Here is a 19,659-nt window from a genome sequence, read left to right as displayed (position 1 = left end):
ATTTGAGTGTGCACACTTAACGTGGGCAAGGAGCTGTTGCTGTTACTGGTTACTGTTTAATGGGCTGTGAAAATACGGGGAGAAGGTGCAGGTGAAAGTACAAAGTGAGCTCAGTTGTGTGGAGGGAGGGCTTCTCTTCCCAGACCTCCAGGCTACGTGTGTCTCAGTGGCTGCTTTTGCTGAAATGTAGAAATCAGGTGGACAGGGTTGCTAATGATAATAATGTTCGTTACATACCCAAATGTATTTCTACCTTTTAGGAAAGCATGGTTATAGCACTTCCCCGCGTGTCTTGTGATCTTGTAACTCACCAAATGTGAACGGTAGTTTCTTACCAAAAAGCTTTATCTGTGAGATTCTGGGAAAACGGGTGAAATCGGATGAGACTGACTGGGGAAAAGGAGAGAACTGGAAGGAGCAGGTGTTTAGAGACAAGTAAGAAGTCATGTAAAAGGCATGTGAGTAGGGTTTCAGCTGCCTCCCCTCAGGCGATTCTCTACTATAGGTATTCCGTGGAAATAGCACAGCATACGCTTCTCTGGACAAGATTTAATGATTTAAAGATTTAATTTGAATTAATTATTAACAATTCAATTCAAATTATTTAATTTGAATTAATGATTAAAGTTTTAATTTGAAGATTTAAAGATGTAATTAAAGATTTAAAACACTGGTGTTTTCTATAAATGTCTTTGCTTGGAACCTTTAGGAAAAAGCATGAAATTTATCCATTCTTCAGCTGATTCTGGGTGTTTCCTGCTGGCAGGAAAGTAGGAAGAGACTGCAGGCAGAGAAGTAGGAAGGTGTAGTCAGGGGCTGTTTGCTGCTCTGCATGTAGGTTCCTATGCACCTCATCCTCAGCGAAGTTCCTTTTCCAGGCTGGTCCGTGGGGTTTACTTGACAGCCGGTGACGCTGTGGCATTGACAGGATGACTTCACGAAAGACCTTTGGGCGTACTTTTGGGTTATCATCATTATTTCCCCTGCCGATAACCCCCCCGGCGTCGAGCCGCCCCCACACGGCGCTGCCTCCGTCCCCCCTCACACCACTTCTCCCCGCCTCAGCCCTCAGCCCGCCCCCCGCTGCCCGCCCCGCCCGCTGCCCGCGCTTATAGCGGCGGGGCCGCGCCGCTGCCGCCTCCCCGGCAGCCGCCAGCCATGGGTCCCGCACTGCCCTGCCCGCCCTGCGCGCTGCTGGCCCTGGCCGCGGCCATGGCGCTGCCCGCCCCGCTCCTTCTCGCCCCGGCCCCGCAGCCCCAGCCCCGTGCCGAGCCGCTGCTGCTGCTGCCCCACGGCCCGGGGCACGGCGACGCGGCGCTGCAGCACGGCGACGACTCGCGCTCGGCGGCGCTGGAGCTGAGCCGGGCGCTGCGCTTCTACGGGGCGGCCGTGCGCGCCCTACACGTGAGTGCGGGGTGCGGGGGGAGCCCGGCGGCGGGGTGTGGGGTTTTAGGTTGCAGCCCAGCCCGCTGGGCAGAGGAATTGACGCGCTGGAGGGGTGGCTGCTGGGGCGCATCTTCGCGGAGCTGCTTGGGAAGCTTCGCACCTTGCAGTGCCTTTCGCGCTGCGGCTGCAGGTGTGCAGCGTGGCTCCCCCGTGCTGGGGAGCGCCGAAGCCGTGCTCCTGCTCCTTGTCCGCACTGTCCCTACCTATTTAAGTCCCGAAATCCCAGCGGAAAGCCAAAACGCTGAGGGATGTCTACGTGTGAAGAGGCAGGCAGAGGTAACCGGTAGGAAGAGGAACCCAGCCGTCGGTTTGAGCCTTTCGGTCATTGTCTTGTCTTGTGCCTGGTCACTGATTAGCCAGCCCAAGTCAGAAATGCCCTTTTAGAGGCACAGACAGAGCCTTGCCAGATAGCGGGCTGTGTGTCCTGTCACTGAGGGGCGAGATAGCGAGTAACGTGCCCGATAAGGGACAGAGGGGGACAGTAGGTTGGGTAGCACCACGAGGTTTCTCAAGCTTAATGCTCTCGTTACTGGCCCATGCCATAAAACTACAGTGATTTGAGGCTAGTGCTGGTCTGGGACAATGTAGAGGCACTTCCAGAATCAATCCTAGGGCTTCTTCAAGCCTGGTTAGTGAGGAAAGACAATTCTCAGATTGGCCAAGTCTGGTAATAAATGGTGTTTGATATCAGTCTACCTAATACCAAGAGGTTTTTGTGTTGCATTTAATCTGTCACAAGGATTGTGAAACAGAAGCATGGCACAAAGTGTATGGGAACAAAGTATATGCATTAAAGGAATGTACTGAGCAGTCTTAAATGCACCTTCACAAGGTACCCATTTATTGTATGTTGGCAGGGAGTCAGTACAAGCTCTATGATGTTATTTGGTAAGCAAAATTTACTCAGTTATGTAGTGGATAGTAAATATTACCAAGCTTTTAAATTAACACATGGTATCAAAATGTATTACGTATATGCAGTACATAAAATAACTTCTGCATCAGATTTTGAGTTGTTGTGATGAAATATGTATTTCCATAAGGTTCATCAGGAGTATGGAACAAGCTTATTCTAATTTTTGAGCACATGATTTTTGCAAGTTTCATCAGTCAGTTGAAAAATCATGTGGGTTTTTCTCTCTTTTTCCAGTAGTTGGGAAGCTGAGTTGTTTGAATTAGGTCTACTTATGAAAGAGAAGGCAAGGACTCTTGAGGAATGATTCTTTATCATCAACTTGTCATAAAATCCCTAGCAACATAACTTTTTCTTTTCATAGCCAGGAGAGAGAACTCTCATTTAATACAAATTCAAACATTAGACTGTCACATACAATAACCTTCTGAAGACATTTCAAGGAAAATAAGGTGTTTTCCTATGCAAGGTTTATAACGCTGGAACCTATCAGTAGCCCGTACTGATCTATTTGTTTTAGTGACCCTGCTATGAAGACTTTTTCGGTTTACACTAGAGCTTGCTGATGTGGAAAAGTTAGAGGAGTGGAGACATCTTCATTTGGGGGAAGGATCAGAGTCTGTTAACTCAGGATAGGTCCAATTTAACTGGTAACTATTAGCATACTGATTTAATAATCTTTCATCTTTATATTAGAAAACTGTGCCGTTATAGGTCAACAGGCACTTACACGAATAAATTCAGTTGTTAAACTCTTTTTTTCTTCAGAAATATTCACGTCCTTAAAATGCCTAGCAACTGGCCAGGGGGAAAAAAATACTTCATTTGCCTGTAAGTTTGACTTGTATTATCCTTTTTTTTTTTTTTTTTTCTGTCAGTAGAAGCACTTAGTTACTTTTTAGCTCCTTCTCCTCACTTAGTTTTTCAAGATAGGACCATAACAGAGTGTGTGACTTGTTCTGTGACAGACTATGAATATATGTTAACTATGTGTGTAATCCAGAAGTTGGACATGCTAAAAATACATCCGTGTTAGTTCCTGTCAATTTAAATAGAATTATACCCTAAAAGGAAAGATGTACAGTACAGTTGGTCTTTAGACAACACCCACCTGATGCTTTTCTCCTTTTCCTTTCCCATTTGACAGGAACGATGCTTTAATGAAACCCAGTTTACTCTCAATTACTTCTCTGTATTTTGGGGTTCATGCTTTAAGCTGCCAGTGTGAGATTAAAAGGAACGGGGTAAAGTTAAATCATGATACTTGCTATCTGTATACATATGTGTATGTATTATTAAACCTGAAAACAAAAAGCATTTTTAGTAACGATTGATGTTCTTTCTCTATACTAAAATCTCTTCACAAAGTGCTCAGTTGGTGTATTTATTTTCACTTAATAGCTTGCAAATGTTTTCTTGGTGATAGAGTACTAGCAACCAAACAGTCCCTTAACATTTATAACCGAACCATCTCATTTATAAACTACAAACATAGAATGAAAATGGCTGGCATTTCTGCATCCCCTTAATTAAATTACTTGTCACACTAAAGTCTTAGCAAGATATAAAATGAGTAGTCAGATGCACATCCCTAATGGATGAAAAGAGAGAGACCAAATGTTAAGTCATTTCTTTTAGCCGCTACTTTGTTCTGTAGTATTACCTAGTCCTGATCGTGTTTTCTCACATTGGTATTTTAATCTTTGCCATACATGGGGGACCATGCAGGCTTAAAGTCTGCACACACCAAATCTGACTGAGAGTGTGGAATTTGTTTGAAATATTTTGAATGCAAGTCATCTCTCACAGGATGATTTAGAGTGGGAGTAGGAACGCTTGTGTGCAAAAGCCATAAGCAAGAAGGAAAAGAAATACTTTGACTTGATGCTAAATTCGTACTTCAAAGATGCAAAAATGTCTTAGCAAGCAGATTAGACTGGGGGGTTTCATTCTGGAGGAGAAATTAAACTAGGGGAGAGACTGGGTAGGATTTGGCCCTATGTCCCAGTACAAAAACTGGGAGCATAAAATGAAGTGGGGAGCCAGACTGAAAACAAACAAAAACAGGAGAGACCTCGGGGTATGAGTCAGGGATTGCTTTTTAAAGGATTTTGCGTATGCTTAAAGTTTAGTGATGTCGTAGGGAAGACTTAACAAACACTTGAAGGAGATCCACTGAGGATGAGTAAACAGTCAAACCACAGGGAACAGGGAATCCCTTGAGCTGCACGTGGATGGAGGCTGGCTGGAGAAGAGTGGGCTTTGTGTTCTGCTGAACCCAAAGGTGTTGTAATGCAGGTACAGCAGGGGGCACAGCCTGCTGGGCTAGATGGCCCTGAGATCTGGGTCACTGTGGCCATCTGCACATTCTTCCAAGTCTTCATAAAGATTGTGTAACACTGTGGATGTCTTGACCATGTGAGAAGATCCAGTGGTGGCTTCTTCTTCTTGGACATGAAGGAATCCTTGCAAGTGAGATAAAGCTGCGAGAGGCAGCTGGTGTAGTTTCAAGGCTTGTGGTGCCAATTTTGGGACCTCTGCCTATTTGTGAGCCATCAGCATGTGAGGTAGCAGCCATGGGGTCAGAAGTGTCTGGCTGCCTGCAGGCAGTCTGGTGTGCCCTCTTGCTGGGGAGTCCAGCACTTGGAAATGCGTGGCTGATTGATACAGGGCCATACAGGTCTGGAAGCAGGGCCAGAGGCAGAGGTGGTTGCCTGCAAGTCATCACCTCACTGACTAGCTACATCTCGCTGAGCTAGTAGATATGCATCTAGGTAAGAATCTAGTTCACTGCTTAACCAAAAAAGTAACAGTTGGCTTCATCTTTACCATGCCTGGTAATGCTATTGTAAAACTGCTCTGTGAGAATGACAGCTAAAAAGGAGATGAGCTTTTGGTCATCAGCGAGGGTCTGCACACAATGCACAACAGGCTCATGGTGGTGTTGTGCTGGGTTTTGGTCTGAGAAAGACTTGGGAACTTGTGAAATGTGGTGGATGTGGATGTCTGTGTTAGAAGAGGCAATAAGGATCTGAAATGTAAATGCCCAAAATCTTTTTTTCTAGAGAGAAAAGGTTGGTCAATCTGTAAAGTAGACTTGCTTTTTAAAAAGGAAGCTTGCAAAATTTAATTGCTTTACAAATACAAGGCTGACTTCTGACCATTTCTTTTAGAAATGGAATGAAAATATTGTGATCTAGAGCACATAAGTGTGGGAGACAGGCATATGAACAGTATTCATCTTAAAATTTCTACTTTTTATTAGGTTGCCACTAATGGGATTATAGCAGTGAATGAACCTTCAAATGAGGAAAAATATCTTGGTCAATTCCCTGTCAGTTTTGGAGCTATTGCTCCGTTTATGGCGGATCTGGATACAACAGATGGACGTGGAAATGTGTATTACAGAGAAGATTCATCCTCAGAGGTCTTGAAACTTGCATCAGACTACATCAAAAGGGGGTTTCCTGAGACCACTTTCGAACCCAGCAGTGTTGTTATTGTTACCTGGAAGCTCGTGGCTCCTTATCAGGGACCTGGAGAAGATCCTTCTTTGGAAGAAAAGGTGAATGTTTATCAGAGCTTTGAGCCAAGTTGAACACATGTTCAGTTGATGTGTAACACCATAACCTGTTGTTTTGAAGGCTCAAATTCCTTGTATTTCTTTGTTGAAAAGGCTGTAGCAAAATAGGAGTTTCCACATTTTTTTCCTGTTTTTTTTTTTTTTTTTTATAGTATTTTATTCATTCAGAGGAAAATGGTTGAATCTTAATAGCTGATTTCTTTGCATTCCCTGATGTTCCCATACCAAATGCTAAGCGTGATGCAATAACTGAAATAGTTGCGTATGTCCTGCCCTCCACCTGTGGAATACAATCCATTTGGCTTGAATTGTTCAACAGACTGTTAAGTCAGTTTGATATCAAACTATCTAAAATCTGATAAGGACTAATAAGAACTTCAAACTGTGAATCCACTTCTCCACAAGGAGAGTTGACCTTGCATTAACAAAAAGCCCATACTTTGTAGCAACTGTTGAATGAAGAAGCAGTTAGAGGTTACTTTTTGTATTATTTGCAATCCATTTCCCTTTCCTTTTTGCTTTTTAAGTCCTATTAGATACTATCTTATGAAGATTTCTGGTGTTTGTACCTTCATGTGCTATAATTATCCTAATTGATGAGCCTGTTCACGATGTATGAAGTTGAGAACATTACCGCAACTTAGCAGGTCGTCTTTTATCAAAGATGAATTTTTTGCACCTAGCTTGACACAGCCATTGTTTTCACAGTAACGATTCTGCACTGGTATATTAATGAATAGCTGATGTCTGAGGTACTGTATGGATGGCTCCTACAGTGTGCAGGAGTGTTCCTGCAGCAACATGCAAGTTCAACTCTTCTTTAAATACTCTGTTTACAAATATACTCATGCCACTTTACTACATCTTTTTATTTAATCTAGCCCATTGTCTTTTATTTTAAGGAGACGGCTACTTCCTTAATGATTTAACTTCTCTCTTTCTGTTTAATATTTATGCACGCTAAATGTAAAACTGCCTGAGCAAAATATAAGTTTGCATAATATTGATTTTTTTCCTAGTAATACATGATGCATTTATTATGTGTTATGGAAATTCAGATTTTGACTTTGTATTTAAAAAGAAAAAAGTCATTCTATTGTCTGTTTTTTTTTTTTTTTTTTTTTTTTTTTCCCCCCACACAGAGAAACACATTCCAGGCTGTTTTAGCCTCATCCGATTCCAGTTCCTATGCTATTTTCCTTTACCCAGAAGACAGTTTGCAGTTCTATAGTACATACTCCAAGAATGATGATGGGAAGATTCCTGCTACGGTTGGCTTTAGTCAAGCCTCCACAAACTACTACTTCTGGGAAAAGGCGGGATCCTACAATATCATCGCTAATGATGAAGACAGCATTAGAAACTTGCACAAGTATGCTTTTTTAAAGTTATCAAGAAAACCTCCAGGATTTCCACGTTTTTTCTTAATTGTAGCATGAGTCAATGAGAAATAAGTTCCATTTAGCCATTGCTTATAAAATTGCAAAGTCTGCCACTGATAAATATTCATTCTCTTGAAGAATATAGGGACAGTGGTGTAATTTTCAAATGGTCATGGAGTTCCGTTGTCAGTGCTAGGGGCTGCTTTTTACTTAGCTCTTCTGAAGATAGGACCACTTAAGACTAACTCTTTATACTCTTTCATGGGCGGTCTCTTTGGGGGAATTGAAAAAAGTGAACAAGAAGGAAAGGGAGTAGGTTAGGAAGTTCTAACAAGTGTTAGCAAGACCTTTGTGACTCAAATATGTCCTTCTGTTTCCACCTCTTTGGAGTCAAGAAGAGAGCTTTGAGTGCGGAGAAAAAAATGCTATCCAAACTGCCAGTGCAATTTGATAATGTAATTCAACAGTTTGTCTTGATATTTCTTAGTGAAGTATTACATTTTGTGTAGCATAAAAATACCACAACTTGCACTTGACCATTCTGATTTGGCATACACTTCTCTTTGATAGAAGCAGCAATGCTGGGAAGAAAGGAGTCTGGGTGTTTGAGATTGGTAGCTCGTCTGACAGTATTGTGCCCGCCAAGATCAGCAATGTTCTGGAGAGCCTAGAGTCCAGTGAACAAGACCAGGAGATGACATCAAAACCATTTATGTCAGACTATGGCTCCACTGAAATAAGACAACAGTATGTCACCAGCAGTATGGACAGTACAGAAGAGGATCAGCATGTGACTTACAGCGTTCCTCAGTTAGCTGCAGAAGACTTTGTCACTTCATACCAAGATGTAACAGGAACACCTTCAACTGAGTCTTTTTATAGTCATCAAGATTTCCCAACAGCAAAAGCTCCACCTCGCCAGTTCCCGGCCCAGCGGTTCCCCCCACAGGAACCCCAGGTCATAGATGTGGAAGAATTTGATGAAACTGGTATTGGTAAGGTCTTCTGTACAGCTTGGTTCCTGCTAAGTTGGATAGGCTGTTGGATAGGCTTCAGAAAATCTGGGCACTTTAAAGAAGCTTGCATTACTTGTTGAGGCAGTTAACCCTGGATGTCACCTCAGAATCATATCCTGCCAGTCTAGTGAGCTAATCCTGCAGCCAGGCTCACAGGAGAGCAAGTTTACAGTGCCTGTGAAACTGGAATTTCTCCTAAGGAGAGCTTCCCGTAAGGCTAGTGGTATTCCTAAGGTTGACACATAATTTGTGGAACTGATTTCTCCATGTCTTTTGGCCAGGACTATTGTTAAAGGTATGAGCTGAATTTATTAGCTGCATTAAGCGGCTGTTCCTGTTAAAGATCTTATGGGTTCTATTGAAATCTGGTTGTGTTTTTTTTTCCTTTCCTGGATGTGTTACTTGAATACAGGTGATTTAATAAAGGTTGGGAATTTTACTGCTGTAAAAATCATTGGCTAAAAATATTGGCTCAAGTTTTACAAGGCTAGTATTAGCAATTCTAACTTCTAAGGAGTTGTTTATAGAAAGTTCAAAACAGTGTAACTGACTACCCAGATGTTGTTTCAAGAAGCAGATGTGAGCATTTCTTTGTGAAATAATGGGTTCAACCAACTGGGATTAGTGTGTGTGTGGTGCAGGCTCCTAGGTATTGTACTGATATTTTGTTCTGAGGTTGGAAAGGTTTGCTTTTCCTGTGGTTTGGAAGCAATGGCAGGTAAAATACTGTGTGTTTAGTTTCACCAAGACAGCTTAACTGCGTAGATCCAGTGAATTCAATAGAACTAAACATCTGAAACACTGATGTTTTCTGGAAAACAGTGGACTGTTACTTGCATATTCAAACATTAGGAAAAAAATGAATTATAATTGATTGTTTTCCCCGAAGACAAAATGTGAAGAAAACCCCTCATTAAATGGTGTAGTGATGCTTTGAAACCGAAGCAGGGGCATGTGAATACTATAGTAATTGCAAAAAGAATGAGTGTCTGGTCTTATTTTCTGCAGTGTTCCGCTACCACACAGATGTCCAACAGACCTGTGCTAACAATCGCCACCAGTGCTCTGTTCATGCTATTTGCAGAGATTACCCCAATGGATTTTGTTGCAGTTGCATTGCTGGTTACAAAGGAAACGGCAGACAATGTGTAGCAGAAGGTAACTTTTTTTGAAAATTGGGTGCATATGAGGCAATTGCATGTGGCATGCTTGAATGAGGTAACCTATTTTCAAAAGTTAAAAAAAAGACATGGTTAAATGTTTCTTGAAAAGCTTACCACTAGAGATGTTTTAAAAAGTATTTTAAGTGAGCTATGCTTTCTAAGATGGTGTTTTCATTTCTAAACAGAGCAAATCATTTTAGGTGGTTAAGTATACGAATTATGCATTTTATGATGACTTTCTAGCAATTTCTTATATAACTGACATAATTTAATAGATAGCACAGCATCCAGTGTTACTGCTTGAAGTAGCTGTGAAGTTCCAGCGTTTCATAACCTGATTTGATCCCCGCTCTAGAAATGGATGGTCTAAAGGGGATGAACAAATGAGCTCTGATCATCAAAGTGAAGAGCATGGCTCCTCTTTGTCTGACTCTTAAGCTCCTTTACTGGAGCTAATCTGCCAGATTTTTGTTAGATACCCATTTAAACTTTGTTCCTGTGTAGGATCCATAAAGGAATTTCTTATGTACACACTTGTAATCCTCATAGTGACTTGACTCAGAGTATAGATGCATGTCAACAACTGAAATAGCCGACTGCAAACTTTGTGTTGTATAAGGCAAGAAAGTAAAACCTACTACTCAGCTTCCAGTTCATAAAACTGAGTTTTCCAGAAGGAAGAAAAAAAAAAAAGCATCTGATGGTAATGCAACTTGAATTTGAGCATATTTAGGATACTGTATATAGTATAAAAGTGGTAAATCAAAGTAACTACTCTAAGACACAGTCTCAAAACAAATTTTATCTGAAAGTCAGTAGTCAGATGACTCTGAACACCTAGGGGTGTCAGCCTTCTAGATAGCATGGAAAGAGCAAATTTACTTTCACTAGAAATTGATATGAAGTGTGATATTCAAGTGAAAAAGTGAAGTGCCACTTACTGTCAAAGATACTGCAACAGCAGAGTCTGTTTGTGGAGTTGTCCTTGGAGGAAAAACTGTTAATGAGGGTAAAGGGCATCTCTTTAGGCAATTTTGGCTGGTTAGTAATCTGTATTGTGACAATGCACTTGTAAGCAAACTGACATACTGCTTCTGTGCAGTTTCCTGTCATTTGAATTCAGTGAGCATTTGTTTGCCATTCATTTTGACGCTAGTATCTTTGAACATAGCACATGCTCTGAACTCATTCCTTGCAGAGTATTTGAGAACTGTCATTTTGTTCTGATGCCTTGCATTGATTTGCCAGGTTCCCCTCAGAGAGTCAATGGGAAAGTCAAAGGAAGAATCTTTGTAGGAAACAACCCCGTGCCAGTTACGTTTGAGAACACTGATCTTCACTCCTACGTTGTGATGAACCAAGGACGTGCCTACACTGCTATCAGCACTATCCCAGAGACCTTGGGGTATTCTTTATTGCCTCTTGCCTCTATTGGAGGTATAATAGGATGGATGTTTGCTGTGGAACAGCAAGGATATAAAAATGGATTCAGCGTTACTGGTAACTTTTAATTTAAAATATTTATTCCTCTGTCTTGAGTTAAGAAATGTGTATCTAGAAGCAATATAGGATGAAAATCTATTTATACTGAGCTGAAAATTGGTTGCTTTATAAACGTCTTGTTTAGATATTGGCCATTTCATTTTACAACTTGTGCACAAGCATGTAAGTCTCTTGGAGAAGAATGGATTGGCCAGTTCCTGTACAAGAAAGATTATTAAAAAGTATCTCATTTTTGGCACTAAAGTGTAACAAGCTGCTGGAAAAAAAACACCTGCCCCTACATGTATGTGAAGTCCAATATTAGTTGCTTGATTGTGCCAATGAAGCAAAACACAATGAAAATCTGACCTAGTGAAGGTCTAAATTTCTTAATGGAAGCAAATGCTACATGAGAGGCAAATGGTTTTGCTAACTTGAAGGAAACCCCAGCTCACAATTACAGCTTTTCATAAGTGTCCAAGGCCTTATCTACTTGTTTGTGCACATGAATTCAAGCTGTAGGTCCAATCTGTTCTCGAAGAACATGTGTTTCTTTTTTAAATTTTATCCTTTACAGCCCTGCACCATGAACTTAACTTATTATTTGGGGATTATTTTTTTTTGATATTGTGTACTTGAAGTTTGTTCCATAATTTACAACATACATTTTACTTGGTTTTGATTTAGAAACAGATGTGTGGGATTTTATTTTTAACTGACTGTGTTCCTAATGGATATATTCTCTAAAATACTCATTTTACTGTACTCATAGTACTCATATACTACTTTAACTGATAGGATAAGACAGAATATTTTTAGCTTTGTCTGAACATGTGTTTGGTTGTTTGGTTGATTTTCATTCTCCTGTTTTTTTTTTTTTTTGTTTTGTTTTTTTTTGTTGTTTTTTTTTTGTTTTGTTTTTAATGCTTCATTGGGATTACTTGCAGTTTAGCATGTTCTGTGTTTAAGAAGTGAAAGTTTCAGGTATCAATATACTTCTGGAAGTTATTTCTGTAGGGACCCAAAACATTAATTGTGCCACATAAAAGCTTGCTTGCAGAAAATAGTTATTTTTATTATCTGGTACAAGAGGTTATGGCAAATAGAAGCCTTTGGAAGCCAGTGCAAAGTAGCCTGACTGATACTGTTTCTATAGGTGGCGAGTTTACACGGCAAACAGAAGTTACTTTTCTTGGCAATAATGAGAAGCTGGTTATAAAGCAGAAATTCAGTGGAATTGATGAGCATGGTCACCTTACTATCAGCACAGAAATGGAGGGCAGAATACCTGAGATCCCCTCTGGTGCATCAGTTCATATTGAACCATACACTGAACTCTATCACACTTCTAGTTCTGGTAAGTTTTCCTAAGAAGGAAATGATATGTAAGTGCACATTTCTCATTGTGGAGAGTAAGACAATCTGGAAAACATGATTTTATTGCCTTCTTAAAGGGTGTGCTTATGACCTTTATTTACAGAAAGTTGCTTTTTACCTCTTAGGAGTGGGTCCCAAAAGAAGGTGGATTTTGAGTGCGACAATGAAAATATTTTTCATATTTTTATTGGGAAAAAAAATGAATTTAACTTTGAACTGTTGTTTGCACTGATGTTCCCTTTTTTAATTGTTCTTATTTTTATACTGCCAATGACAGTCACACCAATTGCAAAGCTTCTTGTAGGGTCCACAGCTCTCCAGTAGGAGCCAAACTGGTATACCTATTAGTAGACATTTGTAGTAATGTTGTCATTAAATGGGCTTTGCTCTTGTCTAATGAGACCATGCAAACCAGTAATTTACCAGTATGTATCGGTTAAACTACACTTCAATAACCATGCCTTCTGCTAGTAACAAGCATTGGTCAGTATTATTTGAGCTGAATTTAAACAACTGATCAGGAAGTTAGGAGGCTCTTAATTCCCTTAGCAGTTTTCTCCATTGTCTCTTCAGTACTTCTTACTTCCTTCTGTAAGACTCTGAGATTTGGTAAGAGATCCATTCATTTCACCATTTACATTGGGATAATCCTTTCTTTATTATGGATGTCTCAACCCAGCAAAAACAAAGCGAGGTAGCCAGACAACCCAGACTCAAAAGAGCAGTAAAGGGCTTTAGCTACCACATACTGCTTCCCAAGTGCATCTGGATATTAGAGAGACAGCGCTTTGCTCCGATGGTACTTGCACACTTTGATTGCTAGAGATAGCTGAAAGTGGTGTAGTTAAATCATTGCTGCACTGTGTCTGCTGGTGCCTGGCATTGGTATCCAGTGCAGAGCCCCTATTGCTGCTTTGCCTGGGAGGAGGCATCTTTCAGGCTGGGTTTAATTTACCAGCAACCAAATAGCTGTCCTTCTGCTGTCCTATGGCATATCTGATGGACCATTATTTAAACAGCAGAAACCCAGCTTTTGCCAACTGTTGTAAATGGATTGATATAGTGCTGTCTGTTTGAAGACTAGTGGAATTCAAAGGAACTTTCTGTAGGTGGGATGATCTGCAAGCCTAGATCTGCTTTGAAGAATAATGGTCAGAATTTTTCACAATATGGAAAACTGCTGTGGAGTGTACAAGGGCTCTCAGACATGTCATCTTCAGGACTGTCAAAATCTAAGACCAGTGGATGTCAATGAACTTAAAGTGGGTGTAGTGTGGTGCTGGTGATGAGGCTCTTCTTCTTGGCTTATAGATCCATTATGCAGGTTCATCTAAAGAAACTTTTGAGTTTTCTGAGTTAATTTTTCATTTCATTACCTGGCAGCCCACAAAATGAAATTCTATTTTTAATTACGTCAAGACAAATTATATGTCTTGTCCCTGAATGCTGCACTGAGAACAGAACAAACCTCATCAAGTACCTATTCCTTAGTACGGGAATATGTCCAGATGCTATTTGGGCAGACCATTTGTGATTTCTGATCAGTGTTCTTGTTGCCATTCTGCAGTGATCACTTCCTCATCCACCAGAGAGTACACAGTGACAGAGCCAGAAAGGGATGGGGTTGCTTCCACATACACAGGTGCCTATCAGTGGCGACAGACCATCTCCTTTGACGAATGCATTCATGATGAGTCCTTACATGCTACTTCTGCTACTCAGCAGCTCTCAGTGGACAGTGTATTTGTCCTGTATAACAGAGATGAGCAAATTCTGCGATACGCTATGAGTAATTCCATTGGCCCAATCAGTGGTATGTATGAATTAAAAATCTTTTTTCCCCTCTATTGTGAGTAATTAAAAGCATGCTTTTACGTTGTTTTAGCCTGCATTAGTTGGGCATTAATGAATTAAATTATTTGCGTTAGTCACCAGATCTGGGCCCATCAACTAAGAATAGAAATGGGACTGTTGAAAGTTCATGTTTTTACTTGGGGAATGCTATTTAAGTAATTATCTGGTTTTGAAATTGAGTGGAGTGTGCATCTAATTCCTTGAAATACTCTCAAAATACTAGCTTGAATCTATTGCTGCTTAGATACATGGGATGTCATTTTTCCTTAGCTAATGCGTAGTTCTTCTCTTAATGATTTTTTATATTGTCAGAATAAAGGTTAAAAGAGGGGAGTAATATCTACCATTTAAAAAAAAAAATTTCTGTAGTTTATCTTGAAACAAGGCACGTTAGTTGTAAGGTAGGTAGAAAGCCTATGAAATGTACTTTCTAGAACAGTCCAAGTGTGTATGTGCTAATATCAGGAGAAAAAAAGGAGATATTTGTAAATGCGTGTCAGATAAGTACAGAAAGGAGTATGCTCACTTTTGTTTGTTCCAAAAATAAAGTTCTACTAACTTAAGTGAACAAAACAATATGTTAATCACACTTTGGGTCTAGGCTAGTGGCTGGAAGAAGTATTTAAAAAAAAAAAAGACTCAACAGTCCTTTGCAGAAGTTACAAGGAATACAGGTGTTACTGTTGTTTGAGATTTCATGTCCTGCATATCTCCTGCAAGTCTCCTTCTTAGTGCAAAACATGCTTTTTTCTTGTTTAATGTATGCTAAAAGCAAACTCCTTCTGGGCCTTATGTGAGTCTTATTATTTGGGTAGTGTTCTTATGTCTGAATGTGATCTTTCTTGTCAGATGGTTCTGCTGATATTAACCGGAATCCCTGCTACACGGGTACCCATAATTGTGACACCAATGCAATATGTCGTCCAGGAACTGGAAATCGTTTCTTCTGTGAATGTTCAATTGGCTTCCGTGGAGATGGAAACGTTTGTTATGGTAACAGAATATTTTAATTTCAAAATGACAGCTAACATAGAATTTGGTTAGCTTGGAACTTATAGACCCTTGGTTTAAGGGGTTAGAATGAACTGAACTAAGAGGCTGGTTTGGGGAGCAATTGGTTAGAGGGATGCTGGGGTAACTGATCTATCTGATTAATTAAGTTTGTGTAATTAAATGATACATTTATTGACTGTTTTGGAGAATCAAACCTGGGTATGTTTTGTTAGCTTACAAAGCATCTTATGTAGTTACTCTTTTCATAAAACTTGTGGGAACTTAGCTGTGAGAAATGTACTGTTCTACAAAGTCTGGTTAAAATAAGTCAGCTAAGTTAGAAGTTCTTGAGGGCAATGAGGAATTGCATGTGTAACATGCATACAGAGCACAGGTGCATGGAGCCCATTGAAATAATCTTTTTTAAGATATGCTTTGAAAATTCCTTCTGTCCAAGTCTTTAGGATTCAGGGCTGAAATGCTTGAAGATGCATTATCTTTGTCTTTCTCTTTAGCGAAGATTTTCTCTCGCTACTGTGTGTAGCGTTTCTGCTGCCTAAGATCTCTTTGTAACATTTGATGGGTTTTTGAGATGCTTTGTAAGAGCTGCTGAAAAAGTTGAAAGCTCCATGTCTTTACTTGATTATCTTCTTGTCAATGAAACATGTTGTTAGGTTGACAGTTACATTGCTTTGCAGTGTGAAGTTTCCTTTTCCATATTTCAATCTATTTTGCATGCCCCAGGTCATAGTAGAAACTTCAGAGAGGCCTCCTGCTTACTTTAAAAAAATTGATTTTTTTCAGACATGCTCTTAAGTTGAACTAAACTCCAGTTGGTGACTTAGGCTGTGCAGTTCAATAAAATCTTAGGTCACTTTAGCTTCTGAACTTGTGATCTCTACCTCTTTTACGTGTATGTATATTAATATAAGTAAACAGGGAGCTTTTGGAGTTAATTGAAAGCTTCTGGCATATAAACCAGTTACTGTATATAAGGTCAAAACCACATATTTTAGATCAAATGTAAAGGTTATATCCCCAGTTTTAGTTTACTCCATATTTTAACTTAATAGTGCACATCAATTTTTTATTTGCCATTTTCTGTCTTTAAGAATAACCTGCAAGCTCTTTTTAATGAGTTAGGTTTCAACATATGGATAACTACAGGAGTCTTTCCTAAAGTTCTGCTCGCCAAGTAGTTATCACTGCTACTGGTCACCTTGTAGCCTGTGTTTTATTTCACAGTGTTTCTGATCTTCTGGCCTTCCTCTTACTACTCCACTATAGAATCTCTTTTGGTATCAGTATTAAATGCATATTTGTAATAATGTGAATCCTTACAATATTCTAGATGTTGATGAATGTTCAGAGCAACCAGCTCTGTGTGGCAGCAATGCAGTTTGCAATAACCAGCCAGGAACGTACCGATGTGAGTGTGTAGACGGATACCAGTTTGCAGCAGATGGGCAGACTTGTGTTGGTGAGTTTCAAATTTCTTAAAAACACTGATTTAAAACACTGGTTTTCAGGCTGTGATTTGTCTCACAGAAACAGAATGCACCTTGTAGGATACATGTTGGCTTCTAACATGGATTGAATTTAGGGGTTTGTTCTGCAGTTAGTAACTACAATCCATTAGGTAACTGAAGAAGGTGCCTGAAGTATTTTCTTTCCATCTCATAAAAATTCCCCAATCAAAATGTTTCCAAATGGAAAATTTATGGAATGCTTCTGTCTTTTTTGTACTGTGACTTAGTTGTAGATTTTACATAGAACTAAAATTCCAATTTGTAAAAGAACAAATTGAAGTGAGCAGTTACTAATTTGTCTTTATTTCAGTGTCTCACTCTCAACACGAGGTACTGCTTTTTCTGCACCATGGCTGTAAATTATTTTCTATTGTCTTGCACCTTTTGCTTTTTTGGATTTGAAGTTTTGTTTCTTTGTTAAAGCTAATGGTCAATAATATTTTCTGTCTTTTTTTGGTCTCCATACCTGATATCAAGGGACAAACCATTGCATCTTAAAGAAAAACTACATGTTCTCTTATCATTGGTTGTGCTGATCCAAACTTCTCTAGGCAACTTGTTCCAGTGCCTCATGACCCTCATAGGAGATAATTTCTTATTATCTAACCTAAATCTATCCTTTTTTAGTTTAAAACCATTACCCCTTGTCCTGTCACTACATTCCCTAACAGAGTTCCTCCCCAGTTTTCCTGCAGGTCCTCTTTAGGTACTGGAAGGCCGCTGTAAGGTCTCTCCAGAGCCTTCTCTTCTCCAGGCTGAAAAACCCCAACTCCCTCAGCCTATCCTTATTGTTTCAGCTGCTCCAGCCCTTTGATCTTCTTGGTCTCCTCTGGATTTGTTCTAATGCTTCCATGTCCTCCTTGTGCTGGGGGCCCCAGAGCTGAATGCAGGGCTCCATATGGGGTCTCGAGAGCAGAGCAGAGGGGGAGAATCACTTTCCTTGACCTGCTGGCCATGCTACTTTTGATGCAGCCCAGGATACGGTTGGCTTTCAGGGCTGCAAGCACACATTGCTGGCTCATGTCAAGGTTCTCATCAACCAACACCCCCAGGTCCTTCTTGTCAGGGCTGGTCTCAATCCGTTCTCTGCCAAGCCTGTATTTGTGTTTGGGATTGCCTGGGTCCAGATGCAGGACCTTGTGCTTGGCTGTGTTGAACTTTATGAGGTTCTCACAGGCACACTCTCAAGCCTGTCCAGGTCCCTTCCCTCCAGCATGCTGACTGCACCACACAGCTTGGTGTCATTGGCAAACTTGGTGAGGGTGCACTGTCCCACTGACCATGTCGTTGACAGAGAAACTAAACAATGCAAGTCCCCAAACCAATCCCCTGAGGAACAACACTGCTCATTACTGATCTCCACTTGCACATGGAGCTGTTGACCATAACTCTGAGTGCAGCCATCCAGCCAGTCACAAGCCCTATTTATTTGTCCAGTGGGAATTACCATTCCAGTCCACTCAGTGTACATGGAGCCTATTCTTTTCCTGCAGAACAGGTGGAAAAAAGTAACTTTCCACAACACAGGAGGGGATGGGGTCAGATATAGAAGTGCAGCTTTATATTCTTTCCATTATAATCACTGATACCCTATAGGCACCTTAACCTGAAATTGAATGTTCTTTCCTCCAGCCATGGCCTTGCTGATTTCACTCTACCACTTTTCCATGAAGCTGATGTGTCACGCTTGTAACAAGTGCCAAGTGGCTCCTTACCCAGCTTGAAGGACTTCAGTGTGATCCCTTCCTTCAATTGAAAAACTTTGCACCCATAAGATCGAGGGGGGGAGGATGATCTGTTGTTTCCCAACAGAGTGAAAATAAATGCCATGGTAATCTTGTTCCCCTGTCTATGGGTTTACAGCCTGTGGACAACCTGAACCTCAGAAAAGGCAACAGCTACCCTCTTTGTAGCTGTGTGGCTTGCTCTGGGCTACCCACTCTGCCTCGGCTTTTCTGGAATAGCAGCTTTTTCATACCAGCTGTGTGACTCACTGAAAAGCTTAAGGAGAGTTGTATGTGAATCCTGTCCTATTTTCCCACCGAGGAATAGGAGGACTTAGGGACTCCCTAGAAATTCTAGCTCTAAAACTTAAGCATTTAAAATGCTTAATTCTAAAGAAATTACTTCATCAAGTAGAACAGATAGAAATTATTCTAACAATGGTGTCATCTCCTCCAGAGAAATGAAGAAAATGCCTGTTTTCAGATCTGGCTATGATGGCATATATTTTTTTTAATTTTTTTTTCCCCTGCCAGTACTGTGGTAGTTTCCATATGTGTTCTGTGATGAAAGGAGCACTGTGGAGTGTGGTGTTGGTCCCCTGTAAGTTCCTAGGAAGAATTGCATAAAGAAAGCCTTGGTGAACTCTGTTACAGCAGCTGGAAGTCTGTTCCTAGATGTGCACGCTGCAAACTTGTGTACTTCACATATATAAATGTATACAACATTTTTGTAGTATTTTGCCTCTTTATTTTTTTTAAATGTCATGGTTTCTTTTCCTCTTCTTAGACATAAGAGAGCTGCTGAAACTCTGCCTTACCTGGAGTATATTTCGATAAGTGTTATAGTGCCTTCACAGTCACGGCTGCCAACGTTGAGAAAGCTGTGGAAAGCTGCAGGACTGGCCCCAGCTGCCCCAGTTGGTCAAAATCTCTCTAATAGTTGACAAATGTGTTTATCTCTTATTAAATGAGTCACGGCTCCTATCCGTAGCCAAGTGATGACAGCCCTGGGTCAATGCTAGGTTAGTGTTGCAGGATATCTAATAATTCCCAGCGCAGTGAACTGGCTACTCAGCTAACATGTGAGGTGCCTTTGTGAGATTCCTTACATTTCTTCAGCGAGGACTCCTGTTTATAAACAAAACTGGCATGGATTTTAGGATCTATGGCTGTGGTAGCCTTTCTCCCCTGCTCCCC

The 19,659-nt window shown here is 40.6% G+C and overlaps 1 protein-coding gene across 2 annotated transcripts in view; it reads left to right on the top strand.

The window, feature by feature from the left end:
• Nucleotides 1-1,187: 1,187 nt before the first annotated feature.
• The window catches only part of NID1 (nidogen 1), a 42,700-nt gene continuing 24,228 nt past the window's right edge, over nt 1,188-19,659 (top strand). For both annotated transcript variants that reach the window (XM_032184255.1, XM_032184254.1), the window contains exons 1-10: nt 1,188-1,404; nt 5,625-5,924; nt 7,085-7,314; nt 7,895-8,319; nt 9,349-9,498; nt 10,752-11,003; nt 12,142-12,342; nt 13,930-14,175; nt 15,066-15,209; nt 16,561-16,689. In XM_032184255.1, the coding sequence (XP_032040146.1) occupies nt 1,213-1,404; nt 5,625-5,924; nt 7,085-7,314; nt 7,895-8,319; nt 9,349-9,498; nt 10,752-11,003; nt 12,142-12,342; nt 13,930-14,175; nt 15,066-15,209; nt 16,561-16,689 (2,269 nt within the window). In that variant the 5' untranslated portion in view covers nt 1,188-1,212. The remainder of the gene's footprint in view (nt 1,405-5,624; nt 5,925-7,084; nt 7,315-7,894; nt 8,320-9,348; nt 9,499-10,751; nt 11,004-12,141; nt 12,343-13,929; nt 14,176-15,065; nt 15,210-16,560; nt 16,690-19,659) is intronic.

Source organism: Aythya fuligula, chromosome 3 (assembly GCF_009819795.1).
Source record: "Aythya fuligula isolate bAytFul2 chromosome 3, bAytFul2.pri, whole genome shotgun sequence".
Taxonomy (NCBI): domain Eukaryota; kingdom Metazoa; phylum Chordata; class Aves; order Anseriformes; family Anatidae; genus Aythya; species Aythya fuligula.
This window is presented reverse-complemented; position numbering and strand designations above follow the sequence as displayed.